Below are 21,452 nucleotides of genomic sequence, written 5' to 3'. Positions count from 1 at the left end.
ATCTCCACTGGGGCCGAGCGCTTTCCTGCCCCACCGGCACCGGGCCCAGCCCTCCAGCGACAGCCCGCGTCCAGAGGCTGCTCCGTGCCCTGGGAGCGGAGCGGGCTTTGGCCAAGTGACACGATTCAATGCCGCGCTCGCTGACAGCCCCATGCCCCGGGTCCTGCCGCAGATCCGGGGATGCCGGCTCTATCCCACGGCAGCCCCCGGGGCTGGGGGACAGAGCGAGCACTGAAGCCGGGGGCCGGGGGCACGGCGGTCCTCGCCGCCCGTCGGGAACTCGCTTTGCCCGGGAAGGGGAAGCCCGGACGCGCATCACCGAAACCAGGGACCCCTCTCGCCCGCCCGCCCGCGCTGCGGCTGGGGAGGAGGAGGCGGCGCGTCCCAGGGGAGCGGCGCGGCCGCGGTCTCCGTCCCTCCGCCCTCGCCCCGAGGTGGGGGACCCCCAAAACCGAAGGGGAAAGCCCTCTTGCCCTGGCCTTTGTTCCTGGAGCGGGTGCCCACGGCGCAGGGGCGAGACAAAGGCGGGGGCGCCGCGGCATCCCGCCCGCCCCGAGGCGGGGAGGGACCGCCACCCCCGGCTCCGCCGCGCTGGCCCGCGCACATGCACTCGCGCACGGCGACAACAACGAGCGGCGTTACCTTGTTCATCCCATTCCCCATGGCTTAAGCGACCCGCACGCCAGCACCGCGGGAGAAGCCGTCGGCCGCTGCTGCCAGCGGCGGGTCGGCGTACATGGGATAGTGCTTGCCGAGGGGGAACTGGGGACGGGCTAATTGCTAATTAAGGGCGGCCGCTGCTCGCCGCTGTCGGACAGGGCGAGGCGCATCCCTCTCGCCCTGGCCGGGGCCGTCTCCCTCCTGGATGCCGGGCGGCTGGGGGCGGGTTTCCGCTCGGCCGCCCTCGGGAGCGGCGAGAGCCGCGGGGCCGCGCTGCCAGGAACCACCTCCCGCCGCCGCCCCACGCGCGGTGCGGGCCCGCCGGGCGCCCTGGGGCTTGTAGTCCGCGCCGCCGCGCCGCGCCGCCGCCGCGCGCCCCGGAGAACTACGCATCCCAGCGACCCCCGCGCCGCAGACCTGCCCCACCTGCCGCGGCCGCCGGCGCCCGGCGGGCGTTCCGGCGAGGATGAATAAGCGCCGGCCGCGGTGGCGGCGGAGGGGTGGCGGGAGCGGCTCTGGTTTGTGTGTGTCGCTCCCCGGCACGGGCCGCACGCCGCCGGTGTGCCCAGGGAGCGCAGGGCTGCGGCGTGCGGTGCGGGAGCGGGCAGGTGCTGCCCACCCGCCTCTGCCATCCCGAACCCGTTTGGTTTCGGCCTCGAAAGGACTCCGGCAGGAGGCACCAGGCCTTGGGCGCCGGGGCTGCTGCCACAGCCTCCCGCTCCCAGCCCGTGCCGCTCCGGTGTGCCGGTGGCCACGCGTGAAGCTGGGGCTGCGCGCCGAGCAGAGCCTCGCCCAGCCGCCTGTGCCCTCTTGTGGCACCTGCGGTGGTTCCTGCTCCGTCATCCCAACCGCGCTGCGGGCAAGCTGCGATCACAGGTAGACAAAGGACATTCATGTCCTTAACTCAAACAGACAGGCACACAGGAGAGAGCAAATAGTTTGAAGCAAACATCGCAAGATCGTAGTGATTGAGATGGGAAGACCCCTCTGGAGGCTGTCTGGTCCAACCATCTTCCTCAGGCAGGGAAAGATGCTTATTGCTGAGCCTTAGCAGGCGTGGCTTCAAAACCATGCTCACTGCTTCCACCCTCATGCTTTGCTACCTAATCCACAGTTAAGCATGACATGATAGAGCTGCATTCCTCTAACCATGGGGATGTTTTTCCGAGGTGTGGTGGTGTGGATCTGGTGGTTAGTGAGGGAAATTCTCTCCCAAGAGTTAATTTGATAGGGGATAGACACAGTTCGAATATGCAGGGACAGGATACTACTGCATAAGGTCTCCCATTAACCAGTGGAGTACCACTGCCTAAAAAACCTGAAATCTTTAGTGGCTCAAATGCAAAACAAAGGATGCTGCTGTGTGGCCACCATCAGATTCCCTGTGTGTTTATACATGCATCAGTGTAAAAAGTGAAGATGTCATTTTTTGGGCACACTTTGTGGAACTAGGCAGGTCAGGGGCATCTGCAGTCCAGCACAGGCAGTGAAAGGGTGAAAGATGGAGAGCATGGTAAAGCCAACAGGCAGCAAGGCCAGGTATGAAATAATAGATTGATGAACTCTGGAAACCTAGATTAGTGATGGGGGACTCTTACCTAGTGGCAGTGGTTGCCAGTAAAAGCAAACTCCAAGGGAACAATTTCACAACCTCCAGTTGCAGTCAGTTTGGCAAACAGTGTTGCCAAAGAGGCAGTCACTCGTCCTCATATTACCCTTGACAGCACCTCTGTTCCCCTTTCCTTAGGCAACCCTTGACACCTGTCTGACCCAAGACCGAACTAATTCAGAGAACAAACCCTGTAGAAAGCTGGGGAGTCACAAACCCACTCCCATGGGGTCAGATCAGTGCACACAGAGACAGGGATCAGGACCAGCCTGATCAAGATCTGGTGCTGTTCCCACAGAAGCCAGTGACACGCCTGAAAGCCAACAGAAGTTAAGCCATCAGTTTAACTACGTAAAAAGATGGAAAACCATTCTTGAACCTCTCCCTCCCTGAGGCTCAACAGAATTTGGGGGTGTATCATATCATCATCAGCCTCAAAAACATCAGAGCAGTCTCTCTGTAAGGCCAGGAAGAAGAGCCACCAGATTTAATGTACTGCCCTTCTCCCTGCCTACTGCTGAAAAGCATAGCAGTGAGCTTTATCTCAGATATTGGCTTTAATATTTCATTAGCAAAGCTCTCCACAATGTAATTTACTTTATTCTCATTCCACGCAAAATGAATGAGGTCCAAACAGTATGAATCACAGCTTGCCATAATAACTACTAAACACGTATCCCCAAAGTGAAAGTTGTCAGAAACTCTGGCAAGAAGGATAAAAAGTAAATAACATCCATAATAACTGCAGGATCTGTGTTGTGCTCAGAGGTCCAGTATAACTGGAAGGCCTTGTGGTCAATTTGCTGGAAGCCTGAGCTCATCAATTTACTTCCTCATAACTCAGTTCCTTTATCTGAAAAACATAAATAACAATATTTCTTTTTTCAAAGAGCCTTGGAAAAGTACTGTGCATGGGCAGTTCATGTGAAATTATTACATTAAGCAAGACAGATGGAATACAAGTATATCTAACTTAGTATCTATTTTTCTGAATAGGAAGTGTTAAACATCCTCATTCTTCTGAATTGGAAGTGTGATCCTCTGTTTTAATTTCAAGTTTTGTGGCTCTCTTCAGGATGCCTACTTCAGCCTGCAGTGTTTTCTGATATTAAACTTTTATTGCATGCATACAACGTTTTACAGTGAAAGAGCAAAAACTGGAGTGGAAGAAGATAACATACGAAGATTAAAAAGCAGTGAGAGGAAATCCACTTCTCTCTTAAACATTTACCCTTGTGTATGATATACCCTTTGCCTCTCCACAGATCTACAAGGGGAATTCTGATACTGTTGCCAGACCTGCCTCTCTTGCCCAGTTATTCCAAAAAGTGATTGTTTTAGTTCTTCAGCAAATTGTTTAATAAAATATCACAGAATGCATTTATGGGGGCAGGTCTTTCTAAATCCTCCTAAATGGGCCTATATCCTCCTAAAGTGTTTATTGTCACTTATCAAGATCTTATTCCTTGTGTTTAGTATCTACACTGTTTTTAATATTTTGAAAGTTCATTTTAAAAGGCAAGGTATCCTGAGATGACTGGACTGAATTAATGAACTCAGAAAAAAGCAAAAAGCCCTTGCTGAATCTCAAAGTCTTCAATCAGTATCCCTGAAAAGAGATCACTTTAGCATTGCCTGTAATCCCACAAATCCAGGGATTTTCCTACTTCTTCGTGATATGAGGATCATAAATGGAGTAATCCCCACTTCTTGACTTCACGCACAAATGTATCTGGCAATGTCAAGTCTTCAACAGCAGCGACCATCTTCTAGGCAATTGCCTGAAAACTAACACCCAACCAAACTGATAACGAAACTGACCCTTCTTAAAAATTCTACAAAACTTCTGCTTTGACAGTATGTTGAGCTTACTGTGTTAAAAATAAGTAAGTAAATACTCTCTACTTCTTATCTTCTGATCTCACTTTCTCTAAACCCTAAGGTCACATGCAGCCATAGGCAGAAGGCATGTCAGCTATCCGTGATATGTCAGGGACTGATAAGACCTGGGCTGGGTTCCTGGGAAGCAGCGTCACAACTTAGTTCTCAGAGGTGGCAAGAAGGGAGATAAAAAGGATGATTGGTCAGAAATAGCCAGTAGGATGGTTTTCCTCTGAAACAGAGCAATTTGACAGAAAGGAACTGTTTCACCAAAAATAAATAATGAAACTTTAACATTCATAAATAGCACTGGGTTTGTTTTCTAACTGTGCTGAGAGGGAGGTTAATGGTAGGGAAAGAGCTTGGAGGACTCATTGCCTTCTCTTTTAATATTTCTGCGTGGTAATAAACATTGCCAAAGCATGTCAAAACCTGTTTTCTCTGGATAGAAGAGATAACACCTTGATTTACTGCCACATAGCCTAAGATCAAAGTTTATGAATCATTTGATAAATTCACTGTCTTAAGGCCAAATTTGGCTTTTACTATGCCTCTGTGAATCTGCAACAGCTTCATCAAAATCAATGATTTTGCAGCAAGCTTTAAGTCCTGATAATGAAGGGAATTACCACTGTGGTTTACTTCAGTGAAAATCAGCTTTCAGGAAGCTGCTCTCAACAGGCAGAGTAGCTGGAAGACTGTAATTCTGCCTTGTACTCCTCTTGCTTCCCCTTTCCATTAATGGATGGTATTCAGCAGCTTGTAGCGCATGCCAGGATGTGAGGGCTGAGCCTGCAGATGAGACCAAAGTGGCACAAAGAAGGGCTTTGCAGAAGGCAGGGCTCAAAAAAAAAAAGGAACCAACAATTCAGACAGAAGGAACAATGCCAGAGAATGGCTGAGAAAAGCTTGTAGGGTAATTTAGACGTAGGTTAGCTGCCATGGCAACCATATACCAAATTACTCCACTTCTGTGTCTCTAAACCTGCCAGCAGCTAATTTTGTTTGTATGTACTTCAGGCTCAAAAACAAATTAATCCACCTTAAAACTTATGAGGGATTGCAAATGAAGTACTGGAACTGCTGTGGGGTGCTTGGTTTCAACATTTAGAAAATAGAGATAGAAAAAAATAATAGCCCTTGAAAATTCTGATTTCAGTAAGTGGCTAAAAAATACATAATTTCTTTAACATTCATAGCAGGCAGTTTTAACCCTGCATTTGTACTGTTTTGCCCTGCACATATTTATCAGGTCAGCTTTACAACTTTACCTCGAATGTGTTTGTAAGAAAAAAATTGGTCTTCGCAGCAGCTCTGTTTATTTTTCACTGCAGGAAACTGCCATGTTACAAAAAGAATAAGACATTCTCTTTTACTCCAGGATTCTTTGGAGATGTGGTAGAATATTAGATCCCTAAGGAATAGAAACAAGGCTATCAAAGAGCATGCTGAAAGGCACATGCATATTATTAGTTACTAAAAATAGTTCTTTGCTGAGTGTGAGTGAAAATATCCAAATGCATTCCCTTGATAAGTTAAGCATGTATTCCTCTCTCTGGGCACACCGTCAAAGCGTCCTCAAATGGAAAAATCATGTTATAGCAGCCTAACCTCTGCTTCCAGGCCATATACATGTAATCCTAGAGGAACACAACAAAGCCTTCACAACACCTCTGTGGAGGAAGGCCACAGACCATTATAGCCATTGGACTCCTCTGGTAAGATCCATGAAAAGTCTTCAGAATAGAAAGAGGTCAGTTTTTGATGTGGCCACTGAAATTTGGTGAACATCATTGAGATGTTCATCCATTCATTGAGAGGCATTAGAGCTTGACCCCCCAAAATCAGCAGGAATCTTTGAATCAACTGCACAAAAAGCTGTGGTCAGTGCCAGCAGATAGTTCCCCATCCCTCCATCATCATATGATACTCACTGTAGAGTGTGATATTCAGTAATCAGGGCCTGCCTCCAGGCAAAATGCTGGGCAGAGATCTTAATTTGATGCCAGTTTCCCAATAGCTTCTCTTTAATGGGTTATGTCTTAAGATCTCCTGTGTTGGAAAAATTGAAAACAGTTCTCAATTCCATATTATGTTTTCTTGGCCGAAATTTAAGATAATAGCCCTTAAATACCACATATGAAAAACTAATCCAAATACTAATGTGACCACATTCTCCAAGAACATTCAGTTACCCTGTGAGGCCCTTGCATTGTTGCTTTTACTAGTGGCTCACTCTTGATACAAGAGTGTTTTCATCCAGGCATTAAATATTTGATTTTTCTTGCAGAATTTTCACTTGGTTTCATTATTTTAGCCTGTTGCAGTTATCTGACTGTGGCAGCAGAGTTGCTCCAAAGTTGCTTCCAAGCTATGTGGTTACCTAGAAATTCTGGCTCCAGTGCATCTGGGATTCAGCATGTCCAGGACACTTCATTGTGCTGTCTGGGAGTGGTCGGTAGCACAGCTAGGAACAGGAGATGAGTGGGAAGCAGAGCACAGAGTATGCTTACAGCCCGGAAACCTGCCTCTTGGAGTGTGTAGGTGTAAACCCTTAAGATGTTCTCAGGTTATGCTGCAAACTCTGCACTTTGCCTGCCTGCCTTCTGCAAGTTATAGTTAAAAATTTGTTTTCTCTCTGAGTATATGGCCACCTGAGACGCCCTGGGTCAGTATGATTGCAATTACTCTCAGCAATGGGTAAGGGCCTTTGTGGATGTGAATCATGTCAAGCTCAGGAAGCAGTAACAACGCCAGGACTTCAAATTCTGCTGTTTGAAAATACCTGTTCTTCTAACATCATCTCCTGCTGAGCACTGTGTCTCCTGAGGAAAGTATCCACTGCTGACAAACCATCCCACTGATGTGACCCAATTAAGTACAGATGGACACCTGATATGTAAATATGTTGATATGTAAATCTGTAGTCCCCTGCACATGGTGTAAATTAATGGTCATTAAACCGAAGATCTTTCCAGACATTATAATATCCCATATGCCTTGTCTGGCGCTACAGGCACAGTCATCAGTGAAGTTGTGTCACAGAAGCATTACTAGTCTGGGATGGCTATTGTTTCCTTTCAGGTTGGCAGTTCATTGGTCTTCTTTTCAACCAGTGCCTCCTTCCAAGGGAAGAACTACTAGAACTGCTGATACTGTCTTCTCTGCTTACACTCTGCTCTCTAAGCCGATGTCTGTCTCTTTTTGCGTCTACTGGACACCTTGCAGTTCCAGGAGATATTGCTACGTCTGTCTCTGAGCTCTTCAGGTGTTTCTGGGATGTTTTATTGTTGTATTTTGGACTGTCAGTCAACCCCCATGCTAAAACACCAGAACACCCAGTAAGCTTCTAAGCTGTCAAGGGTTAATCCAGGGTCTCCTTGTGGTCTCTTCTGAGGCTTTTTTGTTTGTTCTGAATGCTTTGGTCCTTTGTCTGGGACTTGAGACGTTGGTTCTCAGGTTGTATACCTCTATGGTTTCACTTTCCTTTGTGCCTCCAGGTTAGAGCTACTCTCTCAAACTGTTCATTTGACATAAGGATATAAGAGCAGCTGTTCTAGGCCGTAGCAAAGATCCATACAGCTCCATCTTCTCTCAACAGTGGCAAGTAGTGGATACCTATGAGAAACAGGGTGAGTACAGAAGGTTCCTTCCCTTTTTATCTCTTCCAGTTTCTGGCAACCAGCAGGTCAAGTTTGTGAGCCAAGGGCACACCCAGTCCCTGGACTGAATGTTAAGCTGGTGTTTTTGTGGTAACACTTACAGTGACTGCAAGATCTCTTTCTTGAGTGACAACTGCTCATTCAGAACTGTTTGCATTTATTAGGGCTGTATTTTTTTCGTAGGCACTCTTTTATATTTATCAGCATTGTATTTTTCTGCCATTTTACTACCCAGTCAGTTGATAATGTGAGATCCCTGTGTTACTTTCTCAGGTAGACTTTGTTTTTGACTGTTGGAAACAACTTTGTATCATTAGCCACTTTGGCTATCCACCATCTTTTCCAACCCAGTTGTGAATGCGTTGGACAATGCAGGACCTGGCACGGTCCCCTGTGCTTGCCTTCCTCTTGCAAATTTCTTTAATTGTGAAAAATGATCAGTAGCTCCCACCTTTGTTTTTCATCCTCTAACCCATTACTAATTCACAAAAGGACCTTCCTTCAAACTAAGGCCTAACAAACCTTTTGCGATTTGGGATCCTGTGAAACGATTTCTGAAAAATGCCATTATACAAATGCATTGTAAAATTGGGAAAATGGAGTGGGAAGAAAGGTGGAGAGCAAGGAGATATATTTGTCTCTGAGACCAGAAAGTTTTAGTCTTCCTTAGGTTTAAACTCCCCCTTAACCTGAGAAAATAGTGTAGTGTTCCAGAGCACTACTTGTGAAAAGGCAGCATATTTCCACTGAAATCCATCCGGCAATGCTGATAACATGGGCAGAATGTTCAGCTTATCAGTAGAAATTACTAAGGGTTTTTTTCGTTTACTCATTTCTTTGAACCCAGTTTTGTAAGCAAGAATACTTTTGTCTCTTCATAGTGAACAATTGTTCAGAAAGAGTCAAAGCCAGTGGGAGGGAATGCAATAGTCAAACTCCAGTTAGACTTGGGTAGGGTTAATGTAAGTTTATACTGAAGTCCATGAAGGCACAGTCAGGGTTTGCATTTTTTACTGCCTAACAGGAACAGCTTATGCCGCCAGTGAAGTTAGAGTAGCTTAGTCAGTGATTTCAGTAGGAAAAGGAACACCATTTGTCATACAAGATTCACTTGACTATCTTTTTGTAAATAATAGAAGAAGACATTTCAGGAAATTTCACAGTGTCTTTTTTCATTTGATTATTATTCCACCTACTTTGATGGTTACTTTGTCATCTGTCAGAAAATGAAACTCATTTTATACTCTTAATATCTGAATAGAGCTATAATGCGTGTACATGGGCTTGTATTTAGGAGTGGTGCCAACACTGAGTAATTTTAACATATTATATAGTTGATAATATCTGAACAAATATTCTACAATAAGTCACTATAGAAATGAAGGTAGGTTTCCTGTGTGGCTTACAATATTATACTAAAATACAAAAGAAACCTGACTGGGTTTCAGTTATGAAATAATAGATACTGAGCCATTTTCAGGTTTGCTCCATATTGCCAAAGTGTTTAAACAGGTGTGTTTCACAAAGTTTGTGAAACAAAAGCTCACCTCAAAGCAAATCAACATTAGGAAGCAAAACCAGTGCTGAGTGATAGTGCTTAAAAACTGAGAAACAAGAGTGGTTTTAAACAGCAACTGAAAAGATGCTTTGATGCTTTTTAAAGCAGTCCCCTATACTCTGAAAACATGTTACGAGTTTTCTGTGATTATATACAAGACACTGCATCTTATATCAGTTGTAGTTCTGTAGTTTGGATTATACACATCAAACATTACCTATTTTGTTGTAATATGAGCATGCCAGCAGTTTTTGATGATTAAGAAAACATGCTTATGAACCTAACTGCTAAAACCCATTATTTTTTATCCAGAGCATAACCTTGTATGTACAAATGGGGAAAAAGGACAATAAACCTAAAAGCCTTGTTAACTTCACTTGACCAGCAATTATCCTTATGGTTTGTAGAAACAGGCAAACCCCTCTGTAGCAAATGCAAGGGTAGGCCAAATATTGTTTGCCGAATTTAAGTGATACCTGTAATCAATATCCTAATTTGATGACAGCAGCGAAAGTACCTTTCCCTTGCACTGTGAGCTGAGCACCTCCCATTGCCGTGCAGAACAACAGGTGGCCATCCTCTGGAATGCAAAGCTCAGCAGTACCACAGGCAGGAGTATTTGGGTCAAAGACTGTTAACAGAGGCAGAGGTAGGTAATGTGACCTGAGGAGAAATTAAGAAAATCTTAAGAGTTCTGTCTGATTTTACTTAAGTCCCAAAATCCTTTAATTCATTTGAATTCACTGAAGGCAAATCACTTCATGCCTTTAAATGTACAGAAACCTTGTGACAGCAGGGCTTGCATTGTGTAGCTCTCTGACATGACTGAGGAAGATAAGATGTGAACAATGGGGAGTTATTAACATGAATAATTTTCCATGCAAATTGGAAGCACTGCAGAACAATAGGATGGCCTGGCTTAATGGCATCAGGTTTTCTGCAGAGTTGAGTATAAAATATCACAGTAGGAAAGAAATAGTGGAGTCAAAAGCTGCTAGAACAAAACTGCTTTGAAAAATTAGCTCGGGCAAGTGGACTACAAGATCCCTTTTCCTGGAAGTGTTTCCAGAGATTTGGTGCCCAGAAAACAGGCCTGGAAATCCAGAGCTAAAGAAAAACCACAGATTTTCTAAATCTGAAGAAGTTTACACATACAATGCACGAATCTAAACATCTTCACCAGATTCACCTTCATTCCACACTTTGCAGTCAGCAGGTTTATGACAGATGCATTTGCATCTATATTAATCAAATACGTTGCCTCCTTCAATACAGGAAACAGAGAAGTAACATAGAAAGATGAGCAAGTTAACTTTTCTCCATGTCTCTTTGTATGTTGTCATACTCAGAAGGAAGGATGTAGGAAGGAGGAGGGCTAGTGGAACATGTAGTGGAAGCTACACATTCCTTGGGGTGAGTAGTTGCTGGTCTGGCTTTCCCAAGACTCTGTCACATGTGATACAGCTCGCAGCTGAGCAGCAGAGCTGGTGCTAGTCTGGGTGGCAGTGTCTTATACTGGTTGAAATGCCAGTCCCAAGAAGCTCAAGGGAAAAAAGGTTCTCACAAAAAATAACAGCTGTTCCACTCCCTGGCTCTTCTGTCCTCTCCTTGCTGAATCCTCCTCCACTTACACACACCTGACACCCATGGGAGTGATCCGACAGAAGTGTTTCCATTTGACATTTTGGTGGACAGTGTATGGAGCAGCAGAATGCTGTCTGAAACAAGCAGACCTCTTTTGATTTATTCACTCCAACAGTGGGGATCATTTTACGGCACAAATGTTAGGAAATAATTTTTTCTGCAGTTCAGGAAACAGAACAGGGCAAAGCATCAGGTCTTAAGGAACAGGAGCTATGACAGGCTGCCCATGCTGCAAATTCAGTGTCTCTCTGACTGTAAAAGGAATTCAAAATAAAATGTTCATAAAAAGGGTTTATTTTGCTGAGTCAAATCAAACTACTGTATGTCTCTGTGTTCAAAAACTCCCAATGTAGTTTATGTTCTATTGGAGACCACAAGATTACAGTCAGCCAGTTCCAGTCCATCAAGTGCAACATTGGCTGCAATCAGCAGAGCTGTATCACTTGCCCCTAAGTCTGAAAGGTTTACAACAAATTGCTGACATAGAAGAGGTCACTCAACCATTTCTAGTACTAGGAAAGGAGGCAGGGAGAGATGGAAGGAATAATAGCCTCAGAACAAGATTGCTGTATGTTTGTGTTTGGGAAGTCTACATGCTGCTGCCTCTGTGAGCCTTTCTGTGGTTACAGGGAGGATTTCAGTCTCTGTGCACCTTCTGGCACACTTGGCAGTCTGGCACCTTCAATGCATACTTGATTCTCTACTGAAAGTGTTGATGCTAATTCTTAAAATTAAGAAACTGTTTTCCTCTGCCCCTGTGAAATGAGAAAGTGTAAATTTGTTTGCTTGTCAATTTCTATTGCATTGATGAATCATCACTCAGTACAACAGCTTCTGTATTTTGTACAGAAGTTTTTTGCCTATGTGGAAGCAAGATTACCCTGTATCTGCAGTCTGATAGCATAAACCCAAACAGATCTGTAAAGTTTGTGATGGCTTCTTTCCTTCTTGAAACTTTTCTCCAGACTATCATATTATGTCCCTTAATATTTTCTATGCAAACTCATCGCTTTCAGAGTGACTGGAATATAATGTGACAAAAAGGGAGTGCTCCTGTATACATTGAGTCAAGGTGTGAAAGTCCTTGCTGCAAAAGACTGGACCTTTTCATGCAGAAATGTATCAAATATCACCTCCTTTAGTTGGTCACCTAGCTGCACCAAGGTAAAATCAGGGGAAAAACCACTTCTTCAGTGCAAGCGATGATGACAGCTGTTCCTACAGAAGGTGGAATTCTTCCGAGGTGACTTCAGAACAGTGTCAGATTTAAACTGGCCTTTGGCTCTTCTTGGCTTTAGACACAGGTCTCTTTTAGTGAGCCTTCACTGACCCTCTCATGATGTTAGTTTGGTGGCTGACCAGAGAAAAGTCTGCTATTTCAGCAAAAATGCAGGAGAAATGGTGACAGCTGCATGGGCAACAGCAAAGTCAGAAGCACTACACTCCTTGGAAATGAAAGACAGGCTTTGAAGCTACTTCAAGATTAAGAAACAAAAGAAAACTATCCAGTTCCTGAGACCAAGCACCAGCCTTAGCTGCATCCAAACATCAGCTTGACTGGTGTCTCACCCCAAAACGCAACTATGCTCACTGGCACTTTGGCAGTGAAGCCTAGATGCACAAACTTGTGAGGAGCTAATGTACACTCCAGCAGGTAATCTAAACTTAGACAAGGTGCATGTCTCTCCCTAGGACCTGAAATGTACTACTTCTACTATAAATTTTACTTAGCAGTTGAATAAACATCCAGGATGCTGTTTAGCTATACGTCTGATACATGCTTTTCATTCTTGCTGTGTGCCTGTGACATTCAAGCTATTGTTTCATTATTTTGTGGCCCCCTGAGACACCTTTTGATAATAAACTAGTTCTGCCTTGCCTTGGTCAGGGTGTCACACTGCCTGTGGCACAGAGGTGAGAAAACTGAGTTGATCTGGCACCTATACAAGTACATGACATTACTAGTTGTGCAATGTAACTCTCAGTCTCAAATATTATTACTTATACTTTTTTCCACCACAGTTAATATTCTGAGTGTTTCAATTGTCATCTATGGGTAGAATTTTCAAAACTGCAAAGTGTCAGCCTAACTCTGCTTTCAACAAAATCAACCGTATTTTTATTGCCCTTGAGTTTGGGTGATGGTTGTGCATTATAAACACTTGTGCACTAAATATATTTCATCTTGTATTGGGCCAAAAAGAACCTCCAAAAGAAGACCTGCTGCTGAAAGCATTTGGCTAATTAAATCTTTCTTTTTAATTCTGTCTCTGATTCCCCAGAATATTTTAAACATTGAGAAAGGTATCTGACTATGAACATATCAGACAAATGGGGGCAAAAACCTGGTTTAGAAATGTGGACAGGTCAACCATTGAAAGGGCTAACAGCTGCAAAAATCACGTAAGAATTAACTGTCTATCTACCAGTGAAAATAAGTTTTAAGTTTTCTTATCCCTAGAGCTCATAGGAGTGTTTTAGAAAAGTCTCAACTCTTTCTGTGCCATACTTCAAGGGCTTATACAAAATTGCTTTTGACCTGCCTTGTCTGAAACCTCATTCACTGACAACTTCTGGCACTTTGACCTAATGCTGAAATCATCCATTTAAAATTAAATGATGGTACCATTCTCCAGCATCCTACAGGGTCTTCTAGAGTTCCACACCTGGTCATAGGGAGGGTGGTTAAGCACTCAAACAGGTGCTCAAGGAGATTGTGTGCAACCAAAACTCAACTAGGCAAGGCCTGAGCAACCTGATCTGTCCGTGACATGCTCCCGGTTTTGAGCAGGAGCTTGTGGACTGCGTTACCTCCAGAGATCCCGTCCAACTTCAATTAAGTCTTGAACTTGATGATTTTGCTTCCTTTTCCCATACATCACCCCTTGCTAAGGGAGATCTCACATAAAAATGCAGCTATTCTAGCTGTCCCCTGCTAGCCTTGGCCTTTCACAATAATTTTTTCCTGGACCTTCCTTCTGCCTTCTTAATAAATACCCCGTTTCAGTATTTTCTCATGGTGTCTAGCCATCCAGCATAAAGGCAACACAGACAGAACTTCAAGCCTTTCTCCCAAAAACCTTCTCCTCATTCTCAGTCCTCAAGACAAAACAAACATCCTCAGTTCAATCTCACTGTTAGGTACCATCGTTTACTTATCCAGTTTTGTAAGACTACATATTCAAGCTGTATCTAAACATTGCAGTTTCTTTGTACATCAAATCTCTTACACTCATCCCTCCCTTTCAGTAATGAGGGACCTAAAATAGAGTTCCAGAGATGTGAGCTTTATATTATAGTATTCCATCTACTTCTATACATCATTTTGTGGGGGTTATTTGGTTGGGGTTTTTTCTGCACTTTTTGGTGACTCACTTGAGATATTCTACAGTTTCACAGATCGTTTTGCTTTCCATTTGTTTTTTTCTTTTGTTAAAAGACTTCTCAGACAAATCTTTAAAAAAAAGGTAATTTCTATAAACTAAAATTAAGATTAATACCATGGTCATAGCTCTCCTTTCAGTTCTCATGTCACATCCATACTATTGGATGACAGGAAGGGTGGTAGCAAAGATAGTGGATGTAAGATTCCTAAAACTTTGTGTTGTTTCCTGCATTTCAGTAGGTCCACAGTGCAGAGCTTCATACAAATTAGACAGCACTGCTTCAGTTGGAATATATGAAGACTTTGAGACATCTAATTTACATTTTGAAAGCAGAGTTCTTTGTTTAAGCCTGCCTTTGGTGTTTATTTACCTATTGAAGTCTAAAGGGTAAACATAACCAAAAGGTAAAAACTGCACCTCAGGAAAGTGAGGATAACACTATTTCCTGTCTCTTAACCTTCTTCTGGGTATGACAATCTTAACATCTTTCCAGCAAGGAATATATTTTATGATATGTTTCCAAGGTATAACTGGATATCTACTCTTTTGAATGAGTGGAGAGATTTAAATGGAAATTAAAAAAAAAAGACAAAAAACCAAAACAACCAAACAACAAAACACCACCAACTGGTTCAGCTTTTACACAGCAGCCTTTTAAGAAATGCATCTTTCCTTGTGCTTCAGCCTTTCAGAAGAGATTCCTACTTTCTAAGAAAATCAGTAAGAGTAACTTCTGTCATTTCATCTTGGTCCTATAAGTTAGGCTAGGAAATGCAGCTGAAACTAAAATCTTCCATACAGTTTCTGTTTCCTGAGAGTATTTTTGAATATCAGGTGACATATGTGGGTGGGGGAACTTCAAGATTAGCTTTAATCAAATCTCAGCTTTTGCTGGAACTTCCCAAAGCCTTTCTCACCCTTTGCTCCTGACTGAAACATTTTGCTGGTTTTGGGTGCATTCCAATTAGAACTTAAAATATTTTATTTTGGTTTGTTGTCTTGAGATGTTCCAAGTACTCCCAAGTTTCATTTCACCATTCAGATCTATCCCTTTAGGCTTCTGTTGTGAAGCTAGCTCTAAAATATTACCTCTGTATCTGAGATACAGACCACATTCAAACAAATCTGGTGATTTCCAGAAGACTTTTAGTCTGAATAAGGAAGAAAAAATTGATCTTTCACCACAGGCAATGAAGACGGAATTAACAGGACTGAAGCAAACTGAACTTATAGTGACAGCAGCTTCTTGATACCATTTTAGAAAGGAAAGATGAAATGCAGCTTCACTATGTTTCTGTGTAGAAATATCACTCATTCCAGTAGTGATCAGCAGAACTTTCTAATACAAGAGGGTAGGTTCATGAAGCGAGAGTTGGAGAGTGAACAAACAATCCAGAACAACATAAGTGCTTTTAACCATCTTTCTCACATGAAAAAAAATATTAATAAAAGAAAAAGGCAAATGTAAACTTGGATCTGGAATTTGTGATCAGAAAGAAGATACTTGTGGAAAGAAATTGATTTCACACAAAAAAGGCCCAGCAGGAAAAACTCTTAAAATGAGTCCTTACAGCTATTTAGTGTCTAATATAACAGGTCTCTTTTCTGGTGGAGAACTTTCAGGATGTCATAGAACATGTACTAAATCATACCAGAAGCCATCAATTTCTTTCTGGTGATAACTGATTAAATACACTGTGATTTTCCTCCTCACTTTAGCTTATCTTCAATTGCTCATGCCTTTTCTTTGGCTTTCTCCTTCTTTGCACCTCACAAGTATAAATTTTCATCTGCTTTCCTCATTTAACATCTTGTCTTGCCATCATGATCCTTTCCTATTCCAGCTCCTGGTCTCTTTTGGACTTCCTTGCAACTCTCCTCCTCTCTTTTTCTAACCTTTTCTTGTCGGTCTGTTTCTCATCCCAACATAAATAATATTGATTATATTCTACTCTTAATTCTGCTACTTCTACAGATTTTTCTCTCTCATCTCTGTTGGAATAAGATTCATTAGGAAGGAGATAAATACAGTTTCTATCCATAAGGCAAAATGCCTAAAGTTATGGCCAATATTCACGTACAGGACATTGATAGAAATGTGAGCAGCATATTTTTCTCTTCAAAATCAGTGCAGTGTAAACATACCTTTTCCTGTTGGTTTTAAAATGTATTTTTCTTGAACTCTATAAATTATTTCTAGTTGTTACTTTCCAATATCGCTGTTATTTTTCTTTCTTTTCACTATGTACCATTATTTGTTTGGGTTTGTTTTGATTAGTTTATATTGCATCAGTGAGGTTTTCAGGTTGCATGGGGTTTCTTTTTTTCCAAAGCATCTACTCAGGTGTTTTTTCTTTACACACATTTTTATTTCTTTCAGCTAATTCATCCTACACTACCAGTGTTCTACCTTAACTAACTACAGCTATTTCTTGCAGGCTTTATACTTGAAACATGGAAGAGGTCTTTCTTTTAGAATTATTTAGTAACATGGTCTCTACTTAGCAAACACATGCAACTGATAATTTTGGATACTCCAGGTATGTTGCACATGGCACCTGTAAGCATACTGTCTAGAGCTGGCTTTTTTAATTACATCTCAGGCCTCCCCCAGTTCAGTTCCTGGCAACTGAGCTCAACTAAACTGCTTTCATCATAGTCTCTAGTGACTTCTTAACTGCAGCTTACAGTTCTAGCACTGCAGGCTTCCCGTTCTTGGTCTGCTGCTTGTTCTTGGCACAACTACATCATTTCTGAAAATTCCACACTCTTTGGCTTCAGGGTCTCCATTCTCTCCTGATTCTCTTCCACCCTCTGTAACAGCTCACAAAGCTCTTTGGAGGCATCTTCATTCTACCCCAGCACTGCAAAGAGGATGGGGTGTTCTGTCAAACTCTGAGTTTGGTTCCCTTCTCTTCTTCTGCCCCTTATCTCTGAATAATCGCTCCCCTGGTGCACTTAACAACTTCATGCTCATCGCTTACAGATCCACATTTCCACTCCAGGCATGAATCATTCTAGCCAAGCTAACAAGACAGCCTGCCTTTCCAACAGCTCACTCTGGTTGTGTAATCATCAGTGTAAGCTTAATATAGTTAATCATTCTCCCCTAGTAATTTCTCTTCCTAGCTTTGGCAACACAGTCTTGCACCACACAATGTTTCAGCAAAGACAAACTTTCTGCATTAAGATTTTTTATTTAATCTCATTTCTTGAGACACTTCTTATTCTTGCTTTTTTAAATCATATGAAATTTAACCCAACCAGTCTTCTCTTTGTAGGACTCATCACAGTCTAGACCCTAATCTACTTGACTGCATGTTTGCTATTGAAATGCTGAGTATGAGAGGTCCTTGCAAATATCTTGTGATACAGCCACCTGTCACATTTTGAGATCTACACCTTTGCTTTTTTCTTTTACCCTGCTTAGGTGTGCCTTCATGTTTCCCTGTAAAATGCTCCTTTGTTGTGAGTCCTAGTTATGCTAACAGTGAGATAATTCAAGTTCCCTCTTCCTTACCAGACAGTGTTCCACTGTTTTGTTTTCGACTTACTCTGAGTTTATAAGCCCCAAGAGGAGAGAACCACCTTGACAGCAAAGGGGTTTATGGTACCTGAGTAAAAATTCTAATTCTAATAAGAATATATGCAAATTAATAATATCTTGTCCTTGTATTATTCTATGGTACTGTACATAGTTCCTAAATACTATTGTATTACACATTTTCCAAATAAAATTTACTTCTAAAGTACCCTGGCGAAGATTTGTCAATTCTTGCGCATTTCAAATAATTGTGTACCAAATTCTGTAGTTTAATCCTATTTACTTACTAGAGCAGATGCATCCCATATTCCACAACAGTCCAGTAAAATGAGTACATACAACAAGTATTCTCAGACTGGAAACCTGGGAAATGAATAAGCAGTTAATAAATACAGTACAAATTAAGAGTTCTGAGGAGCTCCCTAACACTTATACCTGAGCAGATTTATTTTAGAATACTTTTTTTATAAATCAGCATCCAGTGCATTGCAGAGATAATGTCCACATATGCCACTATTGGAATATGATATGAGTGCCAAGTGAAGTGACTATGCTGTTGCATGAGCAGGGGAAAAAAAGGCTTTTTGCATATAGAGATTTATTTAAACAGCAAAGATTCTTGATCTATATTTGAAATTTTATAACAGTGTAATTGGAAAGAACTGCTACAGAGGAATATCCTGAAATTGCTAGAAAATAAAAATGTGAATTGGTAACTAAAGAACATTTATAAATATACCATGTAACCACTTTACTATACAGAAACATATGTAAAAAATTTAAGAAAAGGTGGCAATGATAGAAATAGCTTAAGGAAATAGAAATTCTGCATATTATGCAAACTTCTTAAGAAGCAGAAGTAATTTGACTTTTAGATTTTTTCTGAATTTAAATTAATGAGTTTGCTTTCATTAAATGCTGTATGGCGTGATATATTTAATGTAACACTACACTCACGCTGAGTGACATACCTGATTTGTTTAAGGAGGTGCCAAGGTAAGGGAAATAAAAGAAACCTGTGCTTTTCACCTTTCAGGGAAGCTTTTACAGGATCCAAAATTGATCAACATTTTTATCAACATTTAATTTTTTCTTAATACATTTTCTGCTGTCATTTACGTTATAGTTTTCATAAGATGGGAAAAAAACAGCACTGTGTTTTTTCTAGTCCTTCATCTATAGAAAGATCAAACCACTAACACTTCCATTATCATTCAGCTAGAAAATTATATTTTGGTCTAAAGATCTTGTGAAAGAAATAGAAAAACTTCCTTTGGTTTGGATAGGTTGAAAATTACTTCTTTTTCTGAGTTGTTCTCCCAGAACAAACTGCTTAAATAGAGACAAACTTATATATAGATTGTCACCCTAAACACAGCATAGGATGATGTCCACAGTTAACTTGGCGCAGTGATCTGTTGTCATAATTGGACCTGGAAATAAATATGGAAAGAATGGGTTTGATTTCTAGATATATTCACAAGCAGCTGAGCTACACAGCCTGGTTCCTGTCATACTGTACCTGCCCATGTATTGACACATACATAGATACAGATATCTTCCCTGCATAATGTCTCACCAGTCTGTGACCCAATCTGGTACATGAAATTCCTACATCCCAACTAGTAAACCTAAGCTTTATTTTTTAATTCTGCAAATATCAGAAGCTTCCTCTCTTCTTTATCTGATGAAATCTCGACATGTTCACTTAGCTTTTCCCCGCTGCATTATGAGGCAGAAGTTCCCATTACTTTCCACAACTTGCTTTCACCAACTTTCCAAATTCGTTATTTCCAGGGAGTGGCACCAAGACGGCCAGCTTGTTTCACCATGGGACTACTAGTAGGCTTAGATCTCAAGTCTACACATCTTCCAAGTTCAGTTACATCTACTGGTGTGCACTGAAGATTGCCTACAGAGATGCCTTAGTTTCTCTGAAGCAATTTCTAGGTCCTTTACCCCTCTCGCCTCTTGTCCAGTTGCCTGGGACTCCCCCAGCTGTGGCTGAATGTGGATTTCCCCCAAAATGGGGAAGTTCCCCAGAAGAGACAGGACTCACAGAGAAATAAATGCAAGTCTCCAGTTGTACTGAGCATTGAAAAGATTCCCCAAGGGACTAACAGCGGGACAATTTTCTTCCCATGAACTACCTTATCTCTGAATCTTGTGCTCACATTTCAGATAGAAGAAAAAAAAAAAAGCAACACAAAAAGCAAAGACTGAAAAATATGTACAAGAATCACAATAGTCTAGCAGAGCATGCATAATCAGAAGTGGAAGCGGGGATTAAAAGAATTGTGCATGCAGAGACAACATTTCCGCCTAATACTGATTTTGAGAAAATGGCCTGGACTTCTGGGAGCTTGACTTCAATAAAGGGTGAGGAAGATCTGAGGACCACATTCTGCTCTATCACACTTGAGAAGCAGAGAGGAGAGATGAAACTCTCAGGAAAGCTGGAACAGGGACAGTTGGCCCATGTAACAGCTTTCAGATCCAGCCCAGGATATCTCTGGAGGAAGTAACCAGAACAAGAGGGCAGGATATGTCAGTCCAACTGACCTTGGAAAGGGTCTGGCTGTGTCTGCAGATGCATTTTTCTTGTTAATGTTGCTCCTTTTGTGAAAATGCTGCCCTGTTGCTTAGCCTGATTACAACACATGAATCCAGTCCTACTTCTGGAAGAGTCAATTGGAGCTTGACATCAGTGGGATCATGAAAATTGAGATCCGTGCTGCACCAGACATTGTTCTACTGCATTTAGTTTAACCTCACTGAAACATGGATGAGGGCAGAAGAAAATCTCTTCATTTGGTGTAATTTTTTCTCTAATATCTACTACTTTGAAACCTCCCCTTTTTTTCCACTTTATACTGTGTTCTCTCCTCACAATTCACACACTTTCTATTCTCCATATTCTTCTTCTTTCATTTTGGTCTAATGATTCAGCCGCATCTTCTTTGGGGTCAAGAACAGTTTCACATGATATGATGTGTGAAACGTGGGGGCATTTACAGGAACTTGGAAGCATTTCTATAAGCATTCCTATCAAGAAAGGAACATTTTAAAACAGAATTTGGGGTAGGGTTTTTGGGGTTTTTTTCAGATTAATTAGTTTCACACAGTGTCTTCAGTGGTTTCCCTTTGTAGAAAGAAAGAAACTAAAAATAATCATTATTAAAGCTTAATGGTAAGATCTGAATAGTTTCAGAACAAACTTTAATTACCTCAGTGCTTTTTGTGTCTGACAGTGACATCTTTTGTTTACACTGAAGTAGTGCAACCAATAGTCTTTACTTTGGATTGTTGCTTTTAAGGGTAAACTTTGTAGCTGCAATTCAGTGGATGTACATTACATAGTATGAATTCTTTTACCCATAATTCCAGTTTTGCCTTTTCTCTTGTGTTGGTGATGAAATGAAGATTCAGACAAACACTGAAATTAATAACAAACATATTCTATATCTGAATCAGATCCTGAAGTTTCACACTTGACATCCCACTTCCT

General features: G+C 42.0%; 1 protein-coding gene and 1 long non-coding RNA gene across 2 annotated transcripts in view; one reads left to right on the top strand and one right to left on the bottom strand.

The window, feature by feature from the left end:
- Positions 1 to 939, bottom strand: part of DUSP22 (dual specificity phosphatase 22) — a 43,466-nt gene extending 42,527 nt beyond the window's left edge. The window contains exon 1 of the mRNA XM_042049042.1: positions 643 to 939. Within this exon, the coding sequence (XP_041904976.1) occupies positions 643 to 663 (21 nt within the window). The 5' untranslated portion in view covers positions 664 to 939. The remainder of the gene's footprint in view (positions 1 to 642) is intronic.
- Positions 940 to 4,846: 3,907 nt separating this feature from the next.
- On the top strand, positions 4,847 to 20,174 carry LOC121674676. Its single transcript, XR_006019769.1, has 3 exons — positions 4,847 to 7,782; positions 16,839 to 16,940; positions 19,742 to 20,174. It is a non-coding gene; the product is annotated as an uncharacterized LOC121674676 (long non-coding RNA).
- The last annotated feature ends 1,278 nt before the right edge of the window (positions 20,175 to 21,452 follow it).

Source organism: Corvus kubaryi, unplaced genomic scaffold (genome assembly GCF_017639235.1).
Source record: "Corvus kubaryi isolate FWS band 111438036 unplaced genomic scaffold, C.kubaryi_AGA036_p1.0 69, whole genome shotgun sequence".
In the NCBI taxonomy this organism is placed as follows: domain Eukaryota; kingdom Metazoa; phylum Chordata; class Aves; order Passeriformes; family Corvidae; genus Corvus; species Corvus kubaryi.
This window is presented reverse-complemented; position numbering and strand designations above follow the sequence as displayed.